Source organism: Chelonoidis abingdonii, chromosome 22 (assembly GCF_003597395.2).
Source record: "Chelonoidis abingdonii isolate Lonesome George chromosome 22, CheloAbing_2.0, whole genome shotgun sequence".
In the NCBI taxonomy this organism is placed as follows: domain Eukaryota; kingdom Metazoa; phylum Chordata; order Testudines; family Testudinidae; genus Chelonoidis; species Chelonoidis abingdonii.
The window spans coordinates 23,854,476-23,879,079 of NC_133790.1; the positions used below are offsets into that span (position 1 = coordinate 23,854,476).

At 44.5% G+C, this 24,604-nt stretch overlaps 1 protein-coding gene across 2 annotated transcripts in view; it reads right to left on the bottom strand.

Moving 5' to 3' along the window:
* The window catches only part of CCDC60 (coiled-coil domain containing 60), a 116,398-nt gene extending 96,851 nt beyond the window's left edge, over positions 1-19,547 (bottom strand). For both annotated transcript variants that reach the window (XM_032782088.1, XM_032782087.1), the window contains exon 1: positions 18,783-19,547. In XM_032782088.1, coding sequence (XP_032637979.1) covers positions 18,783-19,088 — 306 coding nt within the window. In that variant the 5' untranslated portion in view covers positions 19,089-19,547. The remainder of the gene's footprint in view (positions 1-18,782) is intronic.
* Between the last annotated feature and the right edge of the window lie 5,057 nt (positions 19,548-24,604).

The following is a 24,604-nucleotide window of genomic DNA, read 5'->3' on the forward strand; positions in this document are numbered from 1 at the left end:
CACCAGCCATGAAAAACACTGACTTCCACTGCTTGAAATGTAACACACATCATTCTATCTTATCAAAAAAAAAAAAGTGAAATAGCACCAGTCTGATTTTACAGAAATATTTTCTGTATGTCAAAACTCAGGCTTCAAATATTATTTCTTTCACTATTAAAACACCTTCATCCAGTAAGTCTGCATCAGGAAATATTCTAGTTTAAAGGACACTTTCGAGCTTTCAGGAATCAAATCAACTTATCTTAAAACTGTTATTCTTTGTAAATATGAGGATGATACCACCTCCAACACTTTTTCTCCACTATGAAGTGTTTAGGGGTATTACCATGATGTCCTGGCTAAACTTCAACTTGGATAATTAAATTTTGCCCACTTAAATACCTTCTACTGTTTCAACTGGATCCATTCTTCCTCATCAGTTTTTAACCTAAACTGCTGACGGATGTCGCAGCCTACTGTTATTGAGAGGTGGCTGTCACGATCACTATATAAAGTTTGTAAACTACTCGGGCCTCTTTTAAGGTGAAAGATGACATATAAATGTGTTCTTATTCCAAAGAAACAAGCACAACCCATGTTGTATATAAACAGACCTCTGCACGAATACAGTAGTTGTGAATTTGTACCACTTCTGTTTTGTCTCAGTCACATAAAGCAGAATTTATGTTCTTCCAGAGCATTTAAACATCTCCCCTCTTTCAGGAACTGGGCAAATGCTGACTAATGTTGGGGGAACATCTGCATCTGGAAAAGATCTCAACTTATTATTCTCTTACATTATTAATATATGTACCTTCATCCCTGATATAACTTCATCAAATGCTACACCAATGGAAACCTCAACTGATCAGTTAGGTCAGCTTTACTGTCTTTTTGTGCAAAGGAACAAAGTGGTGCAAAGGTGCCGTGTCATGGGTACAAAAGCAGTGTTAATACGTCCAGGTATCCTGCTAGTGCCAGTCCTGCAATATTATAATACAAATAATAATATCACTTAGCTCTTATAATGCTTTTAACCTATATATCTCAAAGTGACTTTGGGGGCTGGAATTTCCAGAGTGTTATGGTGAGAAATACTAAATGACAGCATTTAACATGTCTTTAACAAATGATCTAGAATTCCAACATTGAAGTATTGCCTATCCTACTCATATCATCTGGATAGTGCCACTGCTGACTCTTAGACCTCATAAACACAGTTGAGCTAATCAGCTACCAGTTTAGAAATAACAGGAGTTTTATAAAATACAAACTCCCATGTGACCAGGCTGCCTCTGTGGTGCCATCTTGTGGCCCATCAGAGCATGACTCACCCAGTTACGGGTCTTCACCATTGTCTGTGAGGTAGTGATCTTTTGTCCACTGGCCAAGGTTCACTTCAATCCTACCCCTTTCTGGAGCGTTACGGTCCAAAGGAAGTCAGGAACCAAACAAAACAACTCAAAACCTCTATTCAAGGCTTGTCTCCAAACAGTCCATGCTTCCATTGATCCCCCAGAGTCTGATTGTCCCTTCTAGCAGGGACTTATCTGGCCAGCAAATTAGCAGAGTCTGAGACTTGGAACCAGGGCCGGCTCTAAATTTTTTGCCGCTCCAAGGAAAAAAAAAATGTGGCTGCCCCCCCTTTGCACTTTTCAGTGTTTTTTGTTTGTTTTGTCTTGTCTTTGACTGTATAAAATTTTTAAAAAATGAAAACAGAGAATTTGTAGTTAGTGAAATAAAACAAATTTCCTACTAGCGTACTCCTTTACTCACTGAGCCAGCCATGGAGTGAACTGGGCTGTGTCTGCCTGGGCAGAGCTAGGGGTGCCCCTGTGCCAGCGGCCTTGGCATAGGCAGGACATCAGCTCCAACCCTAGGGCTCATGTGGTCCGTGTGGGTCGGACCAAGTCACGCTGCTGGCGGGCTACCCAGCCTGGCTGTTGCTGCCGAGTAGCCAGAGGGGCCTGGAGCTGCGTGGGAGACACCAAACAGCTCTACCTCCTGTCTGTCCTTCCCCGTGAGCATGCCCAGGGGCTTGGTGCTGTCCTCCGGAGTTGGGCATCACAGCCATGTGCCAGCAGGTGCAAGCAGTGGGCGTTGGGGGGGGGGGTTGGGGAGGAGGCTGCCCAGTCCCTCCAGCCAGGGCACAATCACCTCCATTCCCCCAGCGCCAATCCCAGTCTGAAATGGCTGTAGCAGCCCTGCCCATGGTCCCATATCTTGATATGCAGTGTGGGGAGGAGGCTCAGAGCTGGGCTGCCGCCCAGCTCCCCCACTGGCCTAGGGCCCCCATGGCTGGAGGGGCAGCAGACCCCGGGGATCCTAGCTTGGGGCAGCCTCAGCAACACCCCAGAGTCCCAGGCAGTCACCCTGCAGCGTGGCCAGGGACAGAGCCAGCCGGGCTGGGGGCACTGCCTGTAGCTCTCATGCGAAGCGAGCTGGGGCGGCTGCGGGGTTCAGTTATCGGAGCCCACGGCACAGCATCCGGCAGCTGGTGATCGCAGGGCAGCTTGCCCAGGCCTCCCACTCCCCGGGACCCCCGCGAGCTGGCCAGGGGCTCGGCCTGCACAGTGGCACGACTTCAGCTCAGTCCAGGTTGCTGCTCCCCTCCCCTCCCCGGGCAGGAGGCGGTGGCGGAGGCAAGGAGAAGAAGAGGAGCCTGCAACCGGTGCTGGAGGAGTGGCCTGCCTGCCTGCCATGTTCCGCCGCCACCCCCAGCGCTCCGTGACTGAGGCAGGGCTGCGCTACCGGCTCCTGCCTGAGGGGGGCTGGCTGCTGCCCATGGGAGAGCGGCAGGGACACGCTCCCCACTGAGCTGGCTCCCCCTGCCTCGCCGCACAGCCCCGGTGGCACCTAGTCAGAGAACAACAGGGCTGTCAGGATCCAGCCCAGGACACTGCCTCTGGTTGGACCTGGGGTCCCAGCATTATGCTGCCCCTGGTAATTTGCCTCCCCAAGCACCTGCCTGTTTTGCTGGTGCCTAGAGCCACCCCTGCCTGTAGCCGGGCTTCTCTCCCATCAAGAGATGCAGAGCGTTGCTCTTCTTCTGGGTCAGCCCTGAACTGGGCTCAGTCTCCATCTTGTAGTTCCCCTTTCCATGCCTGATGTTTGCTGCAGCTGAGTGTGGCGGGACCAACTTGGTCCACAGGCTTTTCTTAGGCCTCACACTGACAATGAGAGGGTTATCTGCCCCATTCCATTCCATCCCATCCAAATCCTGTTAATTGAGTTTGGGGTGGATATGGTTTAATGAAGCAATGTGAACATTTGAACAGCAAACAATTAAAATTTTCAGAAGAAATAACCTGCTCATTTGTTGTGGTAATTAAGACTGTGTGAAACCCGCTGATTCACCAGAAAGCATGCAAAAGTTTTTGTGGAACGGTTCTCTGAGATAGCTCTGTATGTTTGTTTTCATACACAAGCTTCAGGTTTGAACCCACCAGTTGCACTGGAAGTCAGTTGAAATACTAGATATTCATCTCGTTTCATTGTAAAACGATGTGAAACCATGAATGATTTGATACAAAATCATGAACTAGCTCATATTTGCTCTGAAGGTTCAGAAACCTTCATGAACTTTTTGATGAACATGCTCAGAGCTTTAAATTTATAACAAAACCAGGAAAGCTTTATTAAATCATTTCAGTTCTGAGACTTATTTTGGATAAACAAGTGTTGTTATTACACTTGCTAAAAATATCAAAGAACTGTTCTAACACAGTTCCCATTCTTTCCCAAAAGTTATCATTTGACAAAATTCTCCCAGCATTGGTAGCAAATGTCATTCTAGCTCCCACAGGCAGCCAGCAGAGCAGGAGGTGCTGCCAACAGGTGCAACAGTCTGTTCATTTTACCATGTATCCTAGACAGCATTTTTAATGCACTGCTTAGGAGAAGCAGACACTAAACGCATTAAAAATCTAATGTTTTGAAAATTCATCGCAAAGTGTCACCTTTGTAATATGCTTCTTTCCTGCCTCAGGCGTGATATTCCAGATCAATTCCCAAACCTAAGTGAGCAATGCAATTTGCAATATTGACAATTCAAACTGTAATCACACGAGTATAATGCACCATAACTGTTCCAGCAGTTTGACATTTGGCAAGTTTACCAAGACCTTAATAACAATGTATTATTACATTTGATATGCTTCCCTTAACTCACTATGGAAGCAGCCTTTAGGAATAGAAATTGAACTTCTGAAATGGATTAGACTGTTTTGAATTTAATAGCATGGAGATTGTGGGGACTCAACTGGATAGCTGTTGTTCCAGAGAGATGTCAAACTAATTTACTGATCATAAACCTTTTATTTTATGGAGCATCTCCTATTCTCAAGTAGTTAGGCTCAAGTCAGGAATACCACCTAAAGTCTAATATTTGCGTTCAAAAGGAAAGTAATCATTTTTAACTAAACGAGAACAATGACCTATTCTAAGAATATCTTTTAGCACAACTCATTTCTATTCTTTGTCTCTACAATTGTGATTTACATTTTGTAAATATTATTGCCACCTCTAAGCTTTACATTCTAAAGCAGAAAGCAACATGGCCTGGACAAATAAGCAAGAGCTGGGAATCAGGAAATCATTAATTCTAATCCCAGGCTTGTCAGTAACTCGTCGTATGGCTTTGGGAAAGACACTTCACCTCTCTGATTCCATTTCCTCATGTGTAAAATGGGGATAACATTTGCTTATCCATCTTAAGGTTGTGAGGATTAGTTAATGTTTGTACAAAGCTATGAATATGAAAAGTGCTGAGTATTGGGACTAATAATCATAATAAATCTAGCTATGTCACCATTTAGGGATTGACATTCCTCTTCTCCAATTGCTAGGAACGGCTGAGAATTTGTAGTGTATACATAACCAGAAACAATACACACCACCGCTGCTGGTTAGATCACACACATAGAGCATGAGAAATAGAACTCAGAAATTCTGCTTCAAAAAACATAGGCCTCTATCACTTGGGCTCAATGATCTTAGCGCATAGTTAGTTATCAGTACTATCATCATCTTTGGGGGGGGGTTATAGTTGTACATAACAGAAATTTTTATCTTTTTCCCTTTAAAAAATACCCACCAACCTAAGAAGTTACATATGAATAATTTACATTGAAATAAAGTTATTTAGGTTCCTCAAATGGTAGGAAATGCCAGATTTATGGCTGCAATCTTAATCCTGCTGTCTTGTGTATATGTGTGATGATACAGTCTTTAATTACATGATCTATAACAGGGCTTAAAAAAGAACTAGATAAATCCATGGACGATAGGTCCAAAATGGCTATTAGCCAGGATGGGCAGAGATGGTGTCCCTAGCCTCTGCCAGAAGCTGGGAATGGGCACCAGCGTATGGATCACTTGATGATTACCTGTTCTATTCATTCCCTCTGGGGCACCTGACATTGACCACTGTCGGAATATAGGATACTGGGCTAGCTGGACCTTTGGTCTGACCCAGTATATGTTCTTACCTGTAGTAATGGATGCCCCCAAATTATGATTTAATACTATTTAAGAATTGCCCAGGCATCAAGGCCTTTTAGAAAGTCAGAACAGAGGGCTAAGAAAATAAAAGTGCAGTCTCATGGCTAGTTTTCTTCAATAATCTGAGCAAACTCAGAGTTGCTGCAGCCTTTTGCAAGAACATACTGCTGGTGCAGCTAAAGAGACATCCCCTTTTCCCCTGTCTGTGAATGAATTAAAAATTAGATTAATATAAATCATTCAGATATTATATGATGTGCCAAATATAGTAGTAAAATAGGGAATTTGATGGAATATAATATTAGTTAAAACTGATATAAAAGGAAAGTCAACTATAAATGATACAGCTTTGGAAAAAATATAAACTTTAATGACAGGGATTGCATCATATTGATTTTTTATTTTAAGTAATAAAGTGAAGAAGTAAGGTTATATTTGCAATCAAGCATGTTTACGCTATCAAGTTAGTAAAATACACTTGTGCTGATAGAGGCAGTAAATAAAAGGAACTAAAAGCAAATAGTGTCTTTATAAGGACACTTGACCACAAAATGGAACAATCAGAGATTTAACTGTTTGGTTAAAATTGCATAGGTTCAGCTCAGCCATACATACCATCAAGATCCCTTGATAAAACAAGGAGAACAGAAATGGATGATTTATACAGTTGTTCCAGTCTGCTGGTGAATAACAGTTCTTGAAGTGACTTTTCTTTGTATAAATGGACTGTTAAAATAAGTTTAAAGAGCACCCAGAAAATACATAGGGACTTTTTATAAATTATATGAACTTTAACCTGAACATTTCAGAAGCAGCGAAGCATCGATGGAGAAACTACAACTTGAGCAAGCATAACCACAAACTTGGTTAAGGAATGCATTGCAATTCATCAGCGTAGCGTAGCAATGGAAAGCGACTTGAAGAGGTAAATGGCTGACTGGAGCAAACCAGACAGTATTTAAGGTACATCCCAAGATGGTTGTACCAACAGTTATGACCTAACTTGTCTTATACAAACTTTATGCAACACATTTTCTCACATGCACCAAAGAGATTGGAAATGTCAGTCCAGTTATAAGAACTCAAAAGCTAATGTCACATTCCCTGATTGGATAGTGAGAGAGGACAACTCATTTCAGTTGGATATTTTGAATCTTCATGAGACGTATGGGTCACCCCACCAGCACCTCTAAAAAGAGGAACTAAGTTGAACCACCCAGGAAAAATACGAGAAAATGACCTGTCTCCTTCAACACTTTTGCTTTTTGAAAGCGAAGACACCTGGAAGAGAGAAGATTGAGGTCCTGGGCCAGCTATCTAGGAGTCCTTTCGGTGACATCAAGTACCTACCTCCGATAAGCATCTTTAACAGTCCTTCTATTTTCCAGCAATTTGTGTTGCCTGCTTGTGCACCAGCAAAATACTATAGTTATGTCCATCCTTCATACCACCTGTGTTTACAGCATCAACTCTAGCTGTGAATAATAATTGAGCTGAAAACTGACACCTGAAAACTGAACAACGATCTGGTGATAAGTAACACAGACTTTCTCTTAGGTGACCTCTCAAATCAATCAACTGACCATTTCCCGAAACTGTACCTAATTAGTAAGGATGTGTACATGCCTGTGTATGTGTTTTAAAGATTGCCAGTGTTACAGTGAATGTCCTTGTTTTGTAACATGTTTCTATCAAGATTGTTGTAATGTAGCTTTAAAACTGAACAAGTTACTGTTGTTAACTAAGATTGTAGACCACTGTACATGTGTCTACCATAGTTAATGGTTTCATACTGCCTTTCAAGTTCTAGGTGTATACAGACATAAAATGAGACAAGTGCACAAGCTTTTTGAACTGCACTCAGTTTGTATAGTCTGGCACAAATGTAGGCATTTAGGTTAGGTAGTTAGGAGTTGTTAAGGGTTCCTTCCCCACTCTGAACTTTGCGGTACGGATGTGGGGACCCACATGAAAGACTCCCTAAGCTTATTTTTACCAGCTTAGGTTAAAAGCTTTTTTAAGGCACAAATTTTACCTTGCTTTGAACAGTATGCTGCCACCACCAAGTGATTTAGACAAAGAATTAGGGAAAGGACCACTTGGAGTCCTATTCCCCCAAGCCCTGCACCCCCTTTCCTGGGGAAGGCTTGAGAATAATGTTCTTACCAATAGGTACAGGTGAACACAGACCCAAACCCTTGGATCTTAAGAACAATGGAAAATTAATCGTTTTTTTTAAAGAAGAATTTTAATTAAAGAAAAGGTAAAAGCATCACCTCTGTAAAAATCAGGATGGTAAGTACTCTACAGAACAACAGAAGATTTAAAAAACACAGAGGATTTCCCCTCTAGGCAAAACTTTAAAGTTACAAAAACAGGGATAAACCTCCCTCTTAGCACGGGGAAAATTTACAAGCTAAAACAAAAGATAACTTAAGGTATTTCTTTGCTATTAGTTACTATTTTTGCAATATCAGGAGCTTAGTTTAGATCAGTGGTGAGCTGGAGCAGGTTCCCACAGGTTCTCAAGAACCGGTTGCTAAAATAAGACCTCTGTGGAGAACCGGTTGTTAAAGGGCCAGGGAGTGAGCAAAGAACTCTGGTCCGTGGGCTGGCCCATCCTGTTGCTCCCAGGATTCCCAGCTGGGGAGGCTGAGCACCCCTGACCCTTCCCTCGCTTCCCTGCAGCTGCAGCGTGGCCAGCCACCTGCATCAGCTGGGCAGCTCAGCTGAGCTCTGGAGTCGTTCTGCTGCCGCTTTTTGAGAGGTCCGGCAAGGTGTGTGGGGGGTCCTGCTGCAAGCTCCAGGGCTGGCCAGAGGGGAGGGGAGGGGAGGGGACAAGTGGCCTGGGCTCTGCAGGGGCCCCTGGCCCCATGAGGATGTCTCCCCCGGGACCTCCCCCGCTTCCCCCACCCTGAAGAGCCGCAACATGGTCAGCAGTTGGGCAGCTCAGCTAAGCTCTGGGCTGCTGGCAAGGTAAGGGGGCTGCAAGCTCCGGGGCCATGGGGGGGTGGGGGCAACTGGGGCAATTTGTCCTGGGCCCCTGGCCCCATGAGGATGTCTCCCCCAGCCCCCCCCCCGCAGAGCTGCAGCAAGGTCAGCAGCTAGGCAGCTCAGCTGAGCTCCTGAGTTGTCCTGCTGCTTTGAGCTGCCAGCAAGGTAAGGGGGGAGGGGGCTGCAAGTTCTAGGGTTGCCAGGGGGCAAGTGGGGCAATTTGCCCCAGACCCTGCAGGGGCCCCCGGGCATGTTTCCCCCCACCCTGACCCCTCCCCCTCTCCCCCCCTTAAATCAGAACTTTTTATAGGAAACCGGTTGTTAAGATTTTGGCAGCTTATCACTGGTTTAGATACGGCTTAGGAAGATGTATTTTCCCTGCCCTGGTTCCTTGTTGACTCCAGGAGAGACAGACAAAAAACCTTCCCCCACAGATCTGAAGGTATCTTCTCCCCTTATTGTTTTTTTTTGGTCAGGTGCCACCCAGGTTATTTGAGCTTTTTGACCCTTTACAGGTAAAAGAGGAATTAATCTTTACAGGGTAAAGAGGAATTTTATGCTATCCTTAGCTGTATGTTTATGATAGGAATGTTAGTCGGATCTTGGGGATATGAGACACTGGGAAATAGCTAGCAAGGGCTGGTTACTATAGGTCCATTGGAAGGAGATCTTAGTGAACTGGCATGTAAGTAGTTGACCAAATTTTCTTGTAAGTTTTGAACTGTTTTTCCTCTGATTGTGTTGGCAACATCGGAGCTGACAACCAGTTGGCACAAGTGAGGTCCTATTCTGAGGGGCTTGTCAAAAATCCAAAGTCACCTTTCCAAGAAAGAAATTGAGTACAAGTTTTAATATTCTATTGTGATTTTATGATTTGATTTTGAAAACTGGAATGGTTATAATGACAATTTTTCTAGTTTATGTTAGCCAAATCATAGTCCAACACTATTTTTGTCTTACTATATCCTATATTATTAGTTGCTATTGTTAAAGATTGTTCATAAAACTCTATACAACTAAATTAAACTCAAGTGTTTTCCTTTAGTTAAGCAATCAAAATTAAAAGAACCCTAAGAAAGGTGGTATGGGTAATCATTTAACTAGTTTCAAAACTAAAATTTGTTATATATCCTCCAGATCATATACTATTTTTATAGGACCTCAGGCTCATTCAGTGCTCAGAATGGATGCATAAGGGGCAGAATTAAGGTTGCCTAGAAAACTGGAAATCTGGCAGTTCTTAACCTTTAAGTGCTTGGCTTTCAGACCTAAATAATTCTTTAACTCAAGATTTTTTGTAATAAGTTAGACACTGTTAAGGGACAAGGAATCTACATTAGGCCACGTCTACATTTAAAATGTAGATCGACATTGCAACGTCACTCAGGGGTGTGAGTTTTTTTACACCCCTGAGTGTCACAGGCTATGTCTACACTACGCAACTTTTAGCGGCAGGGCTGTGACGCTACAGCCATGTTGCTAAAAGGCATGCAGTGTAGCTGCTGTTTGTCAACTCTCCTGCCAAGAAAAAACTTCCACCTTCAACAAGCGGTGTTCGCATTGTCGGCAGGAGAGTGCTCCTGGTGACAAAGAGCTGTTCACATCGGCGCTTGTTGTCGGTAAAATTTTTGTCTTTCAGGGGTGTGTTTTTTTAACACTTCTGAAAGACAAAAGTTTTATCATTTAGTTGCCACTGTAGACATAGCTTTAGTTAAGCTGACCTAGCTCCCAGCGGACACACCAGTATGTTGATGGAGAAATTCTTCCAGTGTGTCTCAGAGAGGTGGATTAAGTACACCAATGGAAAAACCCCTTCCATCACTGTAGGAAGTGTCTGCACGACAGTCGTACAGCTGCAGCGCTGTAGCTATGCTGCTGTATCACCTGTATTGTAGACAGAGCTTTAATAAATCCAAGTAGTAATTAATAGTCTAATAGAAGTCTGAAGAATCCAATTTGATGGAATACATACATTGAGGGGGCCAGGAAAAAAAAAAGATGTTACTCTCACTTAGACGCAGCTCTCAAATTTGGCAAACGGTGTCTAAAACGGAACGTATCTTCCCTCTCAAACTATCTTCTGTCACTTTGGACAATATCATTATCTTTTCTATCACCTAAGCTCCTAGACTTAGCGTTACCTTAGACTCCTCTCTTTCATTTGATGTCAAATCCACATAATTGCTAAATCCTGTCACATCTTTCACTACATTTCCAAAATGTGTTCTCCCCCAACCATGCAGCCAAATTATCCATCTTCCTATTTACCACTTTGACTATGTACCCTAAGACAATATTGCACTTTTAACAAACAATATATAAAACCAGCACCATGCATCCAACAATAGATCACCAATACAATGCGAACAAGGGAGCAAAGTTAAGGTTAGGCAGGCTGTGTAAGTTGTGTGGGTGCTACTGCACGATAAAGAATTGTCAACGGCTTTGGGCAAAATGGTTAGATCACACACTGTTTAGTTCCTGACATTCTAACATTTTGGGTATTTTAGAAAGTGTCAATTTTTTGTTAAGAAAACGTAACTAGTTTGGGGTGCTACTTGGAGCCCTTTAAACATATTTTCAATTGCAACTTTTTAAAAAAATGAAGTTATTTTGTTTACAAATATAATTTATGGTAATAGAAGACAAAATAATCAGAAACATTGAGCAAGTCAGATTCCACTTACTGGAGGTCAATGTCAGACAAACACTAGTTAGTACATTACAAGTTCTCAGTGGCTTGTTGCTGTACATCACCTTGGGAAATGCAGAAAGTGCTAATGGGTCACACCAGCTTCCTTGAAAAAAAGTAAGGATAAGATGCCATCTCCCATAAACAACATGAATGGATGTTAACTTACTTGATTATTAACATGTCAAGTGTTCATACACATGTGTTATGGTTATGAAGCTTGTGAGAAAGATTAGTCGAGTAACTTCCACAAATTACTTTTCTGTCTCTGAGTAGAACAGCTACTTTTTTGCATGTTCTTAAACAGGAGAAAAAAAAATTAAATTTCTCTGCTTAACGTCAAAGAAAAATTTTACATACTAAAAGAAAATGAGCAGAGGCAAAATATCAGTAAAACCCAGCTATGTTAACCACAGGAATTCTCCATGAAAACCTAAATGGGGCATACTCATATACTCATTTTAACTATACAAAAAGCTCTGCAATGGAAGCAGTGTGCACTAAGGCTATGAAAGTCTTTCAACATTTCTTGATGTCTAGCCAGCCCTGTCTCTCAGGGGCACAAGATGCTGTACCCTTTCATTTATATAGTAAGCAGTGAAATCTCTCTTATGATGCGACACTATGAACTCTGAAATTGTAATCACAGTGTAATCATGCTTGCAACTGCTCTTTTGTTTTACATTATCTGTAACTAATCTCTCTCATATGTTTTGGTGATAGCCAGGTGATACACTGCAAAGCCATTTGATAAATTGCATGTATCAAATTGCTGACAGTCTCACCTGCACTTTGTCTACCTCTTTCTCCTGCTTTGGAGTACTTCTAACGTTCCAAACTTCTGGGCATGTACAAACAATTGCCATTTTAAAACACAAAACAAAGCACCACAACAGCAACCCACCAGAAATGTTTACTACTTTCCGCAAAATGAGGAATTTGCCTTAAAAACTACATTGTTCTCAGATAATTTATTTAGTCCTGGCCCAGTGACAGTTTTAAGGTGCAATATCTTGCAGCCCATCAGAGTTAGCAATGACAGCTAAACAGAAATCCCCCTTTTTCTAGAGTATAAAGCTTTGTGGTTTGACTCTGGTTTGCATGCATTGCATGAACATTGCAGCTGCAACTCTGCAGACAATTCTTGTATAACTGAATATACAACACCATCTTGATTCCCAAGTAATTTTTACATTTGAAATGCACAACGGCCGATCGGAGCAACTTTGGGTAACTGGAGTAGCTAAAAGTGTGGACTTCACAGTCACATCCCCCCATGCTCTCTCTGTGCATTCCATCTGCATTGAAGCAGCTACTCACAGGACTATTGTAAGTCCTGAATTGGTGGTTCTCTCACTACAGTGTGTGGAATCTGGAAAAGTATTACATGGGGAAGAGATAGGGAAAAGTCGATTCTAAGAAAAATATTGAATGAAAGATTAAAAGAGAAACAAAGCTCTCACTCTAATGCCATGACACTGTAAAGATCCTTTAACTCTAATGTCTACACTACGAAATTAGGTCGAATTTATAGAAGTCTATTTTTCAGAAATTGATTTTATATAGTCAATTGTGTGTCCCCCCACTTAAGACCATTAAGTTGGCGGAGTGCATCCACAGTACCGAGGCTAGTGTTGACTTTTGGAGTCGCTATCCCACAGTTCCCAGTGTCTCCCGGCACCCATTGGAATTCTGGGTTGAGCTCCCAATTCCTGATGGGGCAAAAACATTGTCACGGGTGGTTCTGGGTAAATGTTGCCAGCTCCCTCCCAACCCCTGCCCCCGAAAGCAACGGCAATAAATCGTAAAACTAAACATGCATTTGCTGGTATTATGGTTGCAGCCGCACTGACTCGAACTGATCAGCACATACACTGGACTTTCTCAGGCTTCCTGCGCACAGATATACTGTAAACATCACAAGGAAAAACCATGTCCTAAATATTTACTTGCATTTGGGACTTTTAAATCAGCCTAAGGCATAATAATACTTTGTAGGGGAAAGGTACAAACACTATCCTACTTGTTTCAGAAGCCATTGGCAGTGCTCCCTGCCAGTGCTGTCTGTCTGCCCAACCTGCCCCCTCTAGAGCTGCCAGTGCTCTGGCAATACAACAGCCAACTTCCTTTTCCTGCTCTCCTCAGAGTGGCAGTTAAATGATGACTGCCCCTTGCGAGGGTGAACTGAGAGGGAAAAGACCCCTTGCATTATTTCCTTGCTCTACCACACCCAGGCAGAAGTGGCCATGAATTTGTCCCTAAGCTTCAGCCTGGAGCAGAGAATTTTTGCAGTGGAGTACAAGTCCTCTGAAAAATAAGGATTCGCAATGGAAACCCTGACAAATCTCTAACTATAGCAATGGGAATAACACCAGTGTAATTTCTATCCAAATTTCTATGTAATTTTGTCTCCAGTGCTAGTTGAAAACATTTCTTTGCTGACACTGTTATCAATCTTATCTAGTGACCCATTTACCTAACACACACAATTACGGAACATTCTCTTATCACAAGTACAGAGTAGGCTGGGACATTAATGATACTGCAAATTCCGTGGAATTGGATTGTTTTAGACTTAGTCAAAAAGGCCACCTTTCTTTCATGTAAAAAGTCAACAAGCCACCCCAGAGGTTTTGCAAATGGATTTGTTACAGCAATTAATGAAAATGATAAAAGGTGACTACTATCACCACGCACTGTTACATCAAGGAATCACAACAAGACCTTTAACACACTGCTCTGGACACTTAGGAAATCAAAAATGCTGTCTGGAAAGTGACATTCCTTGACTTTCAATGAATCAGTGCTGTCTGCTTAGTGTGTGCCCAACATTTTCAGAGAAGGGGAGAGAGAGAGAGCGCGAGAGAAACAACACCTAAAACCAAATGAAGTTACTTCAACTTATATGTAATGAATGCTTTAAAAAGGGGTCAATCATGCCATTTAGACAGCACTTAAACTGGGTGCAATGCAGAAATATACTCCCTTCTGGGGAGTATATTTCCCACAAACAATTGTATAAAGACAGAATGCCAGGAAACAGGAAAGAAGCTCTGGAGGGGACGAGTGGCCAATTGGTCGCCTAATTAAACTGAGTGGATTGGGGCAAAAACTAGGGACAGAAGTATGAAGCAGGCATGTTTAGGCCACATCTAAAAAACACTGATATTGTGGGGGTAATTGGAATGCCAAGGCATTTTAACTCCTGCAAACACAGAGGCTCTAACATGGGACTGGGACACCCAACTGCCCTCAGATAATAAAACCTTAGTAGATTGGGGAAAGCAGGCCGCTATGTCTGCTAAAGTAGGGTTGCCAGGTGTCTGGTTTTCGACCAGAATGCCTGGGCGAAAAGGGATCATGGCAACTCCAATCAGCGCCACCGACCGGACTGTTAAAAATCTGGTTGGCAATGCTGCAGGGCTAAGGCAGGCTAGTCCCTCCTGTCCTGGCACCGCGCTACGTCCCAGAAGCAGCCAGCAGGTCCAGCTCCTGCTGGGGAAAAAACCACAGGGCTCCATGTGCTGACCCCACCCCGAGCACCGGCTCTGCACTCCCATTGGCTGGGAACCATGGCCAATGGGAGCTGGGAGGCGGGTGGTGCATGTGGGCAAGAGAGCAGCGCATGGAGCCTCCTGGCTCCCTGCCTAGGAGCTGGACCTGATCCAGGACAGGGAGCCTGCCTTAGACCTGCTGTGCCACTGATCGGGAGCCACCCAAGGTAAGCACATGTCCCAACCCTGAGCCCTCTCCTACATCTTAAACCCTCATCTCCAAGCCCCATCCTAGATCCCGCACCCTAGCCCAGAGCCCATACCGCCTCTCACACCCCTGCCCCCTACCTCAACCCCAGGGCCTCCCAGAGGGGGAGGCAAGTGGGGCAATTTGCCCCAAGCCCTGCAGGGGACCCCATAAGAATATAGTATTCTATTGTATTGCAACTTTTTTTATGGAAGGGGCCCCCAAAATTGCTTTGCCCCAGGCCCCCTGAATCCTCTGGGCAGCACTGCTCAACCTGCAGCCAGTGGTGAACTGGAGCCGGTTCGCACCAGTTCACGCGAACCGGTTGTTAAATTTAGAAGCCAGTTTATAACCAGTTGTTAAAAGGGTGGGCAATTGGTAGATGGAGGTTTTTCTGTTGTTACACCGGCCCTTAGGTCACATCCGGCCCTCCTGAGCTGCCGGCTGGGGAGGCTCCCCTAGCCTCTCCCCCATCTTTCCCCCTCTCCCAGAGCCTCAGCGTACCACGCCGCCGGTGCCAGCACTCTGGACCACTCTTGGGCAGCTCCTGCTGCTTTGAGTGGCATGGTAAGGGGGTGAGGCTGTGAGCAGGGCCGGCTTTAGGAAGTGTGGGGCCTGATTCGAACAGTTTCGACGGGGCCCCGGCAGGGATGACAAAAAAAAAAAAAACGTAAAAAAAACGTGGGGCTTGTAGTCAACGGGTGGTGCTCTGAGTCTTCGGCGGCGGGTCCTTCACTTGCTCCGGGTCTTCGGTGGCATTAAAGAACCCACTGCCAAAGTGCCACTGAAGACCCGGAGTGGGTGAAGGACCCGCCACCGAAATGCCACCAAAGACACAGAGCGCCGCTGGGTGAGTAAAAGTTAAAAAGGCCCCTCTAGCCAGGGAAGGGATTCTTGGCCACCAGCCCCCCACTCTGGGCAGCCCTGCCACTGGGCACGGGGCCCTCTTAGGCGCGGGGCCCGATTTGGGGGAATTGGTGGAATTGGCCTAAAGCCGGCCCTGGCTGTGAGCTCCAGCAGGCTGTGCGGCATTCATACACTGTTGAAAAGCGGTGTGAAACGTAGTCAGACGTGAAATGTAGTCAGAAGCCCATGGAATGATGGGACAGAGAAAACTGCATGATGGGATGGTAAGCCTGCTCCCATGAGTCACTGTGAACCCTTTCCAGAACACCCACTGGCAGATGGTGGTGAGTTGCACAGTGGAATAGGTACCCATGGTGCTTTGCCCTCTCTGTAAATGCAAGAGCAGCAACTGTGGACGCGATCTACTGTCATATGGAGCATTGTGTGGACATGCAAAAGTGGTTTAATTACAGCAATGGATGATGGTTGACATAACATAAGTCAACTTTGTAGTGTAGACACGGCCTTACTGTTTTCATTGTAAAGTAGACAACACATTCCAAATTGTTATTTAAGCATGACAGAGTAGCTTTTTCAGATAGGCAAGAGCTAAAATATTCAGAAAACAGCTGTAAGTTTCCAGGGATAATAGATTTACTTAAATAATAATAATGCAGAAACAAACAGGAAAAAAATACAGCTATTTTAGACATATTTGTTGGCTAGAATCATACTGATCACTACCAACTCACTTAAATAATACCCTAGATGTGCAATTAGCCAACGATCATTGCACCCTATGCCCATATCTTCCTATGTAATCACTTCATAATAAGTCCTCAATCACTTTTAGCCCATTATAGGAACTTTTCAATTTAGGAAGTAGTGGTTGTCAATAGATAATAGCTCACAGGAGAGCACCAACTCAAGTCCTATTAAATCCAGAGGGTTACAGAGTTTTGCTGTTTACAGACTTAATTGTTATTCACCATCACTATCCTCTGGCCATGTTGGTGATTAGAACAAATGCTAATTTTTGGGAGCAAATATATTGAAGAGATTAAGCTTTTCATTTCTAGGAAGACTACTGCTCTCACTCACCTAGTGATTAAAAAGTATACCGGTACTTCTCATGTCTGCAGTCAAGTACATACTGAATTACAAAATAATGAATATAGGGCCATTCTTCAGGCCCCAAAGTCTTTTGGGAGTAAAATCATGTTTTACTATATATAATGACGTTGAGATTTTCAAAGCTGAGCAGGGGATTTAGGAACACAGTGCCCATATAAATGAATGGGAGTTGAATGGCTAAATCCCGCTAGTGGCTCTGAAAACTTCTAAATTTAAGCTGCTAACATCATACGCAGTATTTTCAATGCACCTGCCTGGTTTAGATCAAATTACTCTTCATAGAAATTATACATTTTAACCTGCTCATTTAGTTCAAGTCTCAAATCAGCAGAGTTCAAATTTCTTTCCAGAACCTTCATCTTCTGTGCAAAATTACCATTGAGTTTCAAGATTAGTGTGGGAGTCTAAATGACAGTTGCTGCTGAATATCTAAACATGAATGGTTCTTCTAGAGTCGGAGGGAAGGGCATTTCAGTGGTTACCTGCTATAAAGCCAAAAACAGTGTCATAGGCAAAAATACTGGCAAAACTTGCTGTACACATAGAACCAAAAGCCTTTTTCCTTTCAGGATGATAGGATGTTAGAAGCTCAGTCAAATGCAGTGCATGGAAGCCAGTCTCTGTTTAGAGGTTGAAAAACATTCCATCCAAAACTTTAAGCTGTATATGTATTCCAACACACAATCGGTGCAGAAAATTAAGCAGCACCTAAATCCCTGTGTGGATCTGGGCCAAAGTCACTATGGCTTGCTTTATAATTGCAAAGTCCAAGTCAGAGAGAGAAAGATGACTACATTCAAACAATACACGTTGCTTCACTTGGAGGAGAGCATAAACAACAACTCAAAAAATTATAGATTTCCTTGCATGAACCAACAATGGTGAAGAAAACAAACGCAAATGATGGGACTCTGCAATTGAATTTCAAGTGTTGGCAACCAAGCAAATGATATTTTTGGCCTTGTAACTCAATCATTAAATCAGACAGTAAAAAGGGCCCTATGGAAGAGTAAGATCCCCTTACCGAGCCCCTGTGTAACAGCAAAGGAGACCAGTAGGAGGTGATAATTACACTGGCAGTCAAAGTAGCATATAAATAATTATAATTAACCATAGCAGACTTTCTATGAACTCAAATACAGATACATTTTAGAACATAACATATGCTGTGATAACATCTAAAACTGTACATCTGTATCTCTACTTGATACCAGAGCTTTCACGCCACCTCTCTAAGAGCTCTCCTCAATCCTAACCCCCATCCCCCAGACCTCTTCCTTTGCTCCATCACCCCATTTCCAATTCTGAGGTGTCCCTCTTATGCTCAATTTCTAACCCATTGTCCCATCCCCGAGACCCCTTCATTTCCCGACTCCTAGTTCGTCCTTCCCTCATCCTCAGTCAGTCTCTCTTTATTTGCTCCTTTCTTTCTGTTTCCAAGGATGATCTGGTTACCTCTCCTTAAAAATGCAGTATATTCCCATTACCCCAGTTTTCTCTTGGATCCCACCCCCCTAATCGTCTTTCTAATTTCTTCACTTTACTGAAACTGCTTCTGCTAAAGCCTCCAAAGACCAAGTTTAAAAGGCTCTTCTCTGTTCTCAAACTGCAAAATATAAGTCAAAGCACTTTCCTCTGGTCTACCTTTTCTACTGATGTTCTGTGGTGTCATTACTAATTTGATTATATTGGAATGATTGGTTAATAGGCTGGCACAGCACGTTTCACATTGCCTTTTTGGTCCTAAAGCAAAAACTGACCATTTTTTTCCAGTAGAATGTGCCTCTACAATTTACTTACAAGATGACCCTTTTTGCTTTGCTATTAAAAGCAGGAATGAAAAAAATTGAAAAGTTAATAATTCAGAAGAGGAATTTTCTTATGTTCTTACCTGGGGCATCTGTCCTAAATAGTGGAGAGTGAGTTTCTTTGGCTCTAAGTAGAGAATTTTTCCAAGCTCCTGGTAAGGTTTCCAGCTGGGTGTCCAATACCCGTGCTGAGTGAGTTGCTTGTGCCTCCTGTGGTAGTTCTCCCAAAACATTTGCTCCCTTGTGGATTCCCAGCAGTTATAAACGGTACTACTTCTAGCTTGGACCTTTGCACCTTTCTTTGTGGGGACTGGCAATGGTCTTATGAGCACAAAATAACGAGGGTCCAAAGTCTTAGTGTTCCCAGGCATCCTGATTTTGTTGTTCATCAACCTGCTGGCTAATTATACTGGTCCTTGGGTGGGACCCTGGTGCTTTTACTGCTGCTGATCTTGATCCCCTCTTTTCACCTCCAAGCAACCCCTGCCACAGAACACAGCCCTTAAGACCAACTGTCACCTGCTGCATGGACCCCAGAGCTGATCTTCCTTTTAATTTACAAAGTAACTTATCAAAAGCATCTACCACAAAATAACTTGAGATATAAAGTCAATCCACTCTGCAGTACCCTCAGCCAGAAGAGATAAATTGTTCATGAACAAACCCACAACCCTGCCCCACTAAACAACCAACAGGCCAGGGAACCCACAACACACAGAGCTGAACAGAGAGCTCTCTGGGATCCCTCTGAACAGCTTTATTTATTCACTTCAAAAGACACAATAAAAACCATCTCCTTGCAATTTGAATTCTAACAAGACAATAGGTAGGGCCTCCAAACCAGGCAGTGCCCCCCTCCCCACAGCACAGAGACCCCCCCACCCTGAGCTCAGGAGAGAGAGCCACACAGTTCAGAGACACCCTCCAGGGTCAAGGAGCTGATGCCCCCCTTGCACTGAGCCCTGCCCCAATCCTCCCTTTGTGTCCAGGTGCTGAGCCCCCAGCCCAGGTGCTGAGCCCTCCCCCACTGAACCTCCCCCTCCCTCCCCGAGCCCAGGTGCTGAGCACCCCCCACACTGAGCCCAGGTGCGAGCCCCCCCTCGGAGCCCAGGTGCTGAGCACCCCCCACACTGAGCCCAGGTGCTGAGCACCCCACCCCCGAGCCCAGGTGCTGAGCACCCCCCACACTGAGCCCAGGTGCTGAGCACCCCCCACACTGAGCCCAGGTGTGAGCCTCCGCCCCACTGAGCCCGTCGGCCAGAGCGTGTCCCGAGCTGCGCCTCTCCACGCAGCCCACCCGCCCCAGACGGCGTCCCCTGTTGCCCCTGACGACGCGTCACGGGCCTCGGCGGCCCCCCCTTGGGTCCCTGCTCCGCGGAGGGCGGGGCAGAGCTGCTGACGTCACACGCCAGGAGACTGGAGTGTGCAAACAGCGCTTCTATGTGGTGCTCCTCCCGCCCCCGGCGGCCGGGGGGCAGAGCCGGGACCTGCCTGCCCCACTGGGGGGCGCTGGAGTGGGGGTGGGGTGGGGCCTGGTAACTCGCTTGGGACTCCCAGCTGCACCCGGCCCAGCTCTGACCCCCTGGCTAGGGCGGCCCTCCAGTGCCGAACCCCGGCCCCACAGCCTGCGAGGTCTGGCTTTACACAGAGCCCCCCGCCTGTAGGGCGCACACAGGAGTGGGCACAAGGCCCTGGCTGATGGAAGCTGGGAGGATTGTTACCATGGGTGTTGCTGCCCCCCAGCTTGAAGTGGTTTCCAGGGGGGTTACAGCTCAGTTCAATGGCTTGCAGCATTCAGCACCCCTAACAGCTACCTACTGCCCCTTTCCCCGCGTTATGTTCCGCAGGCACAGCAGACTGAAGCTGGAACAGCAACAGATTCAGAACTGGGTGGTGGTGGGGAGGGGGAACCAGCCAAAACCATAACAAGTGCATAAAGGCATTTCAATATGTGCTATTGTGTCTGCCCACCAGCATGAGTGATGGTTCCGGGCATAAGGGGAACCAGGGCCGACTCCAGGCCACAGCGCGCCAAGCACATGCTTGGGGCAGCACACCGCAGGAGGCACTCTGCTGGTTGCCTGGAGGGCGGCAGGCGTGCCTGCCGAGGCTCCGGTGGTCCCGCGGCTCCGGTGGAGCATCCGCAGGCACGCCTGCAGGAGGTCCACTGGAGCCACGGAACCAGTGAACCCTCTGCAGGGACGCCTGCAGGAGGTCCACCGGAGCTGCGGGACTGGCAAGCGGCAGAGCGCCCCCCCATGGCGTGCCACCGTGCTTGGGGCGGCGAAATTGCTAGAGCCAGCCCTGGGGGGAACACAAATTTGTATTACCCATGATTTTGGCCCCCAGTTGTAGAGATCATGAAATTATATTATGATTAATAGGTTGAAAATGTTGGATGAAAGATTCAGAGAAGTGCAAAGTCCTTTGGAGATATTAATATTCACAATACTCCATGTGGAGCTTTTTATTCCCATTTTATAGAGGGGAAGAGTGAAGTATAGAGATGAGAGGTTCGTTGGTCAAAAACACACCAGACGTGCCTTGTTTATTGGAGGCAATGGCAAACCTAGTGCACGATTCAGCCCATGGCCTATTAGCTATATAGAATTAGAAAATCAAATCTCCTGCCTCCTTGGGGAAGCTCTAGCCACTAGCCAACTTTAAACAAAAAACAAACAACAAAAAACCACAACACCCACACACACCCCACAAACCACCCACCACACACACACACAATGTTGTCAGTGAGCTTCTTCAGCACAACTTTTCAGACTTCATGCAAATCTTGGCAAACAAGTCCTAACTGCTAGAAAATGAGAATTCAAGATGAGTTTAATTCTATATATCTTTTCTGGCCTACAATACATACAATAGCAGCAGAAAATAGCATATTATTTATAGTACAGAGTTTCCAGCAAATGAATGTTTGTATCTTGTTAAAAACTCTCCCAAACTTTTGAATTCTATAAAAAAACTTCGGAGGGTATTATTTACAAATATGTGTTCTGTTTCCTAAAAAGAGATGCTTAAACGTTGGGGGAAAAGCCTACAGTACTCCCCTCCCATTTGTTTTGTTTTACTTTAAATAACTTTGCTAGAAATAAGATTTGAAAAATAGTTATGTATTCTAGCTGCCCACGGTCCAAGGTGCCATCTTTCATGGCAATGCTGTAAAATAATTTACCTAACCCTCCTACCTGGAGAACTGGTTCGCAACAAGGGGTACATGTACTCCTGGGGGTATACAGAGGTCTTCCAACTCATCTAGCTATTTGCTTAGTTTTACAAGAGGCTACAGAAAAAGCACTAGCGAAGTCAGTACAAAACTAAAATTTCATACAGATGACGACGTTTATACTGCTCTATATACGATACACTGAAATGTAAGTACAGTATTTATATTCCAATTGATTTATTTTATAGTTGTATGGTAAAAAGGAAAAGTAAGCAAATTTTCAGTAATAATGTGCTGTAACACTTCTGTAGTTTTAGGTCTGATTTTGTAAGCAAGTAGTTTTGAAAGTGATGTGACACTTAGGTTACATAAAAGAGAAATCAGATTCCTGGAAGATTGAAAGGACTAAACCTACTAGCCAGAACTAGATACCAAAGATTAACTCTTCCCTCTCCCTCAATCAGGCTTTGTCCAAATCATACTGCTCCTTCTTATGCACCATTTCCAAGACCTGGCCTTTTCTATCTGTGTGCGGAGCAAGGTAGGGATCCTCCCCCCATCATTTGTCTACAGGCAGTTAAGACTTCACATTTGGTGATCTGGCAAGAAAAAAAAAAAAAAAAAGAAGAAGTTTGTCCCGTTTTTCCAGTTGTGGTCTCAGTCTCTCAAGGACATCAAAGTGAAAACTGTTACTGTAGGAAGTGTCTAAAGGCATTTCTTAGCAGTCTGCTTGGGCTGTTCTGGATGATTGCACCTCATTTCTGGTTTCTCATTTTAATTTTCTTGGGTTTTAATGTGTCCAACTCTCATGTGCTCATATATGTAGTTTTGTCCTCACTCAGACATAAATTAAAATGCTACTGCCACCAGCACTCTGAGACGGTGAGTCAGAACTGAGATGAAGCACCAGTAGCAGTAGGATTGTTGCAGGCTAAAAGGTTCCGACAGACAGAGTCTTGTTAATTTCATTTTGCCGCTGACCCTCCATCTTGCAACACCGTGAACAGCAGGTGTATATACATACTAAAAACTTTAAGAAAATAATTCATTTCCATGATTTTCTTAATACAGATTGCAACATCTCACTTAGCGTTAGACTTTTATTCTAGGGATTTAAACAGAAAGTCCTGATCTACTATCATCATGCAAAAAAAGAAAAATAAAATAAATTGGGTTTTAGGAGCAGCCTTAATGACTAAAATTTTGATTTTACATACATACAATGATCCCAGTCCTTGAAAAAAATTGAGATTTGATGGGTCTTATGAGATTTGTTCTAATGCAAACAAATCACTATTTCATACAGCTGAAGACGAAAGCAAATAACTGTTCCCAAGCTCATCTCCTGGCACTGACGTTGGAACTCTCACTGTTTGTTTTGGCAGCCAGGCAGCATGTGTATGTTGTGTGTGCATGCATAGATTTCTAATGAATAATGCTTCAGGATCTATTTTTACCTATTTTCAGTCTTCTTGTTAACATTCCTAATATAGACTCAGATTTAAGGCCAGAAGAGACCACCATGATCTGGTCTGACCTCCAGCATATCGCACTCCACCAAACCTCACCCACCTACTCCTGTAATAGACTCCTAATCTCTGGCTGAGTTACTGAAGTCCTTTAAATCGTGATTTAAGATTTCCAGTCATAGCAAATCTAACATTTACTCTAATTCAAACCAGCAAGTGACCCATGCTCCATAGGAAGGCAAAAACCCACCAGGATCTCTGGCAATCTGACCTAGGAGAAAAATTCCTTCCCGACCCCAAATATGACGATCAGTTAGACCCTGAGCATGTGGGCAAAACCCACCAGCCAGACACCAGGGAAAGAATTTACTGTAGTAACTTGGAGCCCTTGCCCTCTACCGTCCCATCTCCAGGCACTGGAGATATTTGCTACATACAGTTGCTGATGGGGTGGTATGATCGCATACAATGGCACATGGCCCGTCCCATAATCTTCTATCAGGCTCAACCTTGAACAAAAAAGTATTTATTTCATTTCAATTTCATTAGAAAATCCACCCATCCAAAGCTCTTGAGCACATCTGATAGTACAGTATACAAATCTTACCACTGAAAAAATGAACTCCTCTTTTCCCTGCAATCCATTCAGAATGCACAGAAATTATCCTCTTAGCTCCCTTGCTCCAGCCACTCTCTCCTCAAATGATTGGATGAACAGATGACTTTCTGGATATGCCTCAAGTGCTTACAGGCTTGAATTGTACCTAAAAACAAATTGACAACCCTGGTATAATCACTCTTTGCTAGATGTGTTATGGAGCAGTGTTATGGAGCCACAGTCTGTACAAAGAACCCTTTGCCAAGCCCTGGCCGGGGTGCCTAAGGACAGCCCCCAGCCTGTGTCCCTGGCGCACACCATCTAGGGCAGGTTGAGAGTCCAGGGCTCTCCACAGCAGCTCTTATGGCCCAGCTTTGGCTTTCAGCCTGGCTGGAAGTGAGGCCTCACAGGGAAGAAAAGGAGCAGGGGCAGGGCCTTGTGGCAAGCAGGGGCTGAGGTGGGCCACTAGGAAGAGGCTGGTGCCTCCCCAAGCCTCACTTGGGCAGGTCTGGACTGGTACCACAGGGAATCGGACAAATTCTGTATTGGAGTCATTCAGCCTAGGACCGGGACTTGAACTCTGCATTTCAGAACAGTCCTGCTCAATTCGGACTAGGTGGTCACCCTAGCACATGAAAAGGAGGTGGCAATTCACAGGAA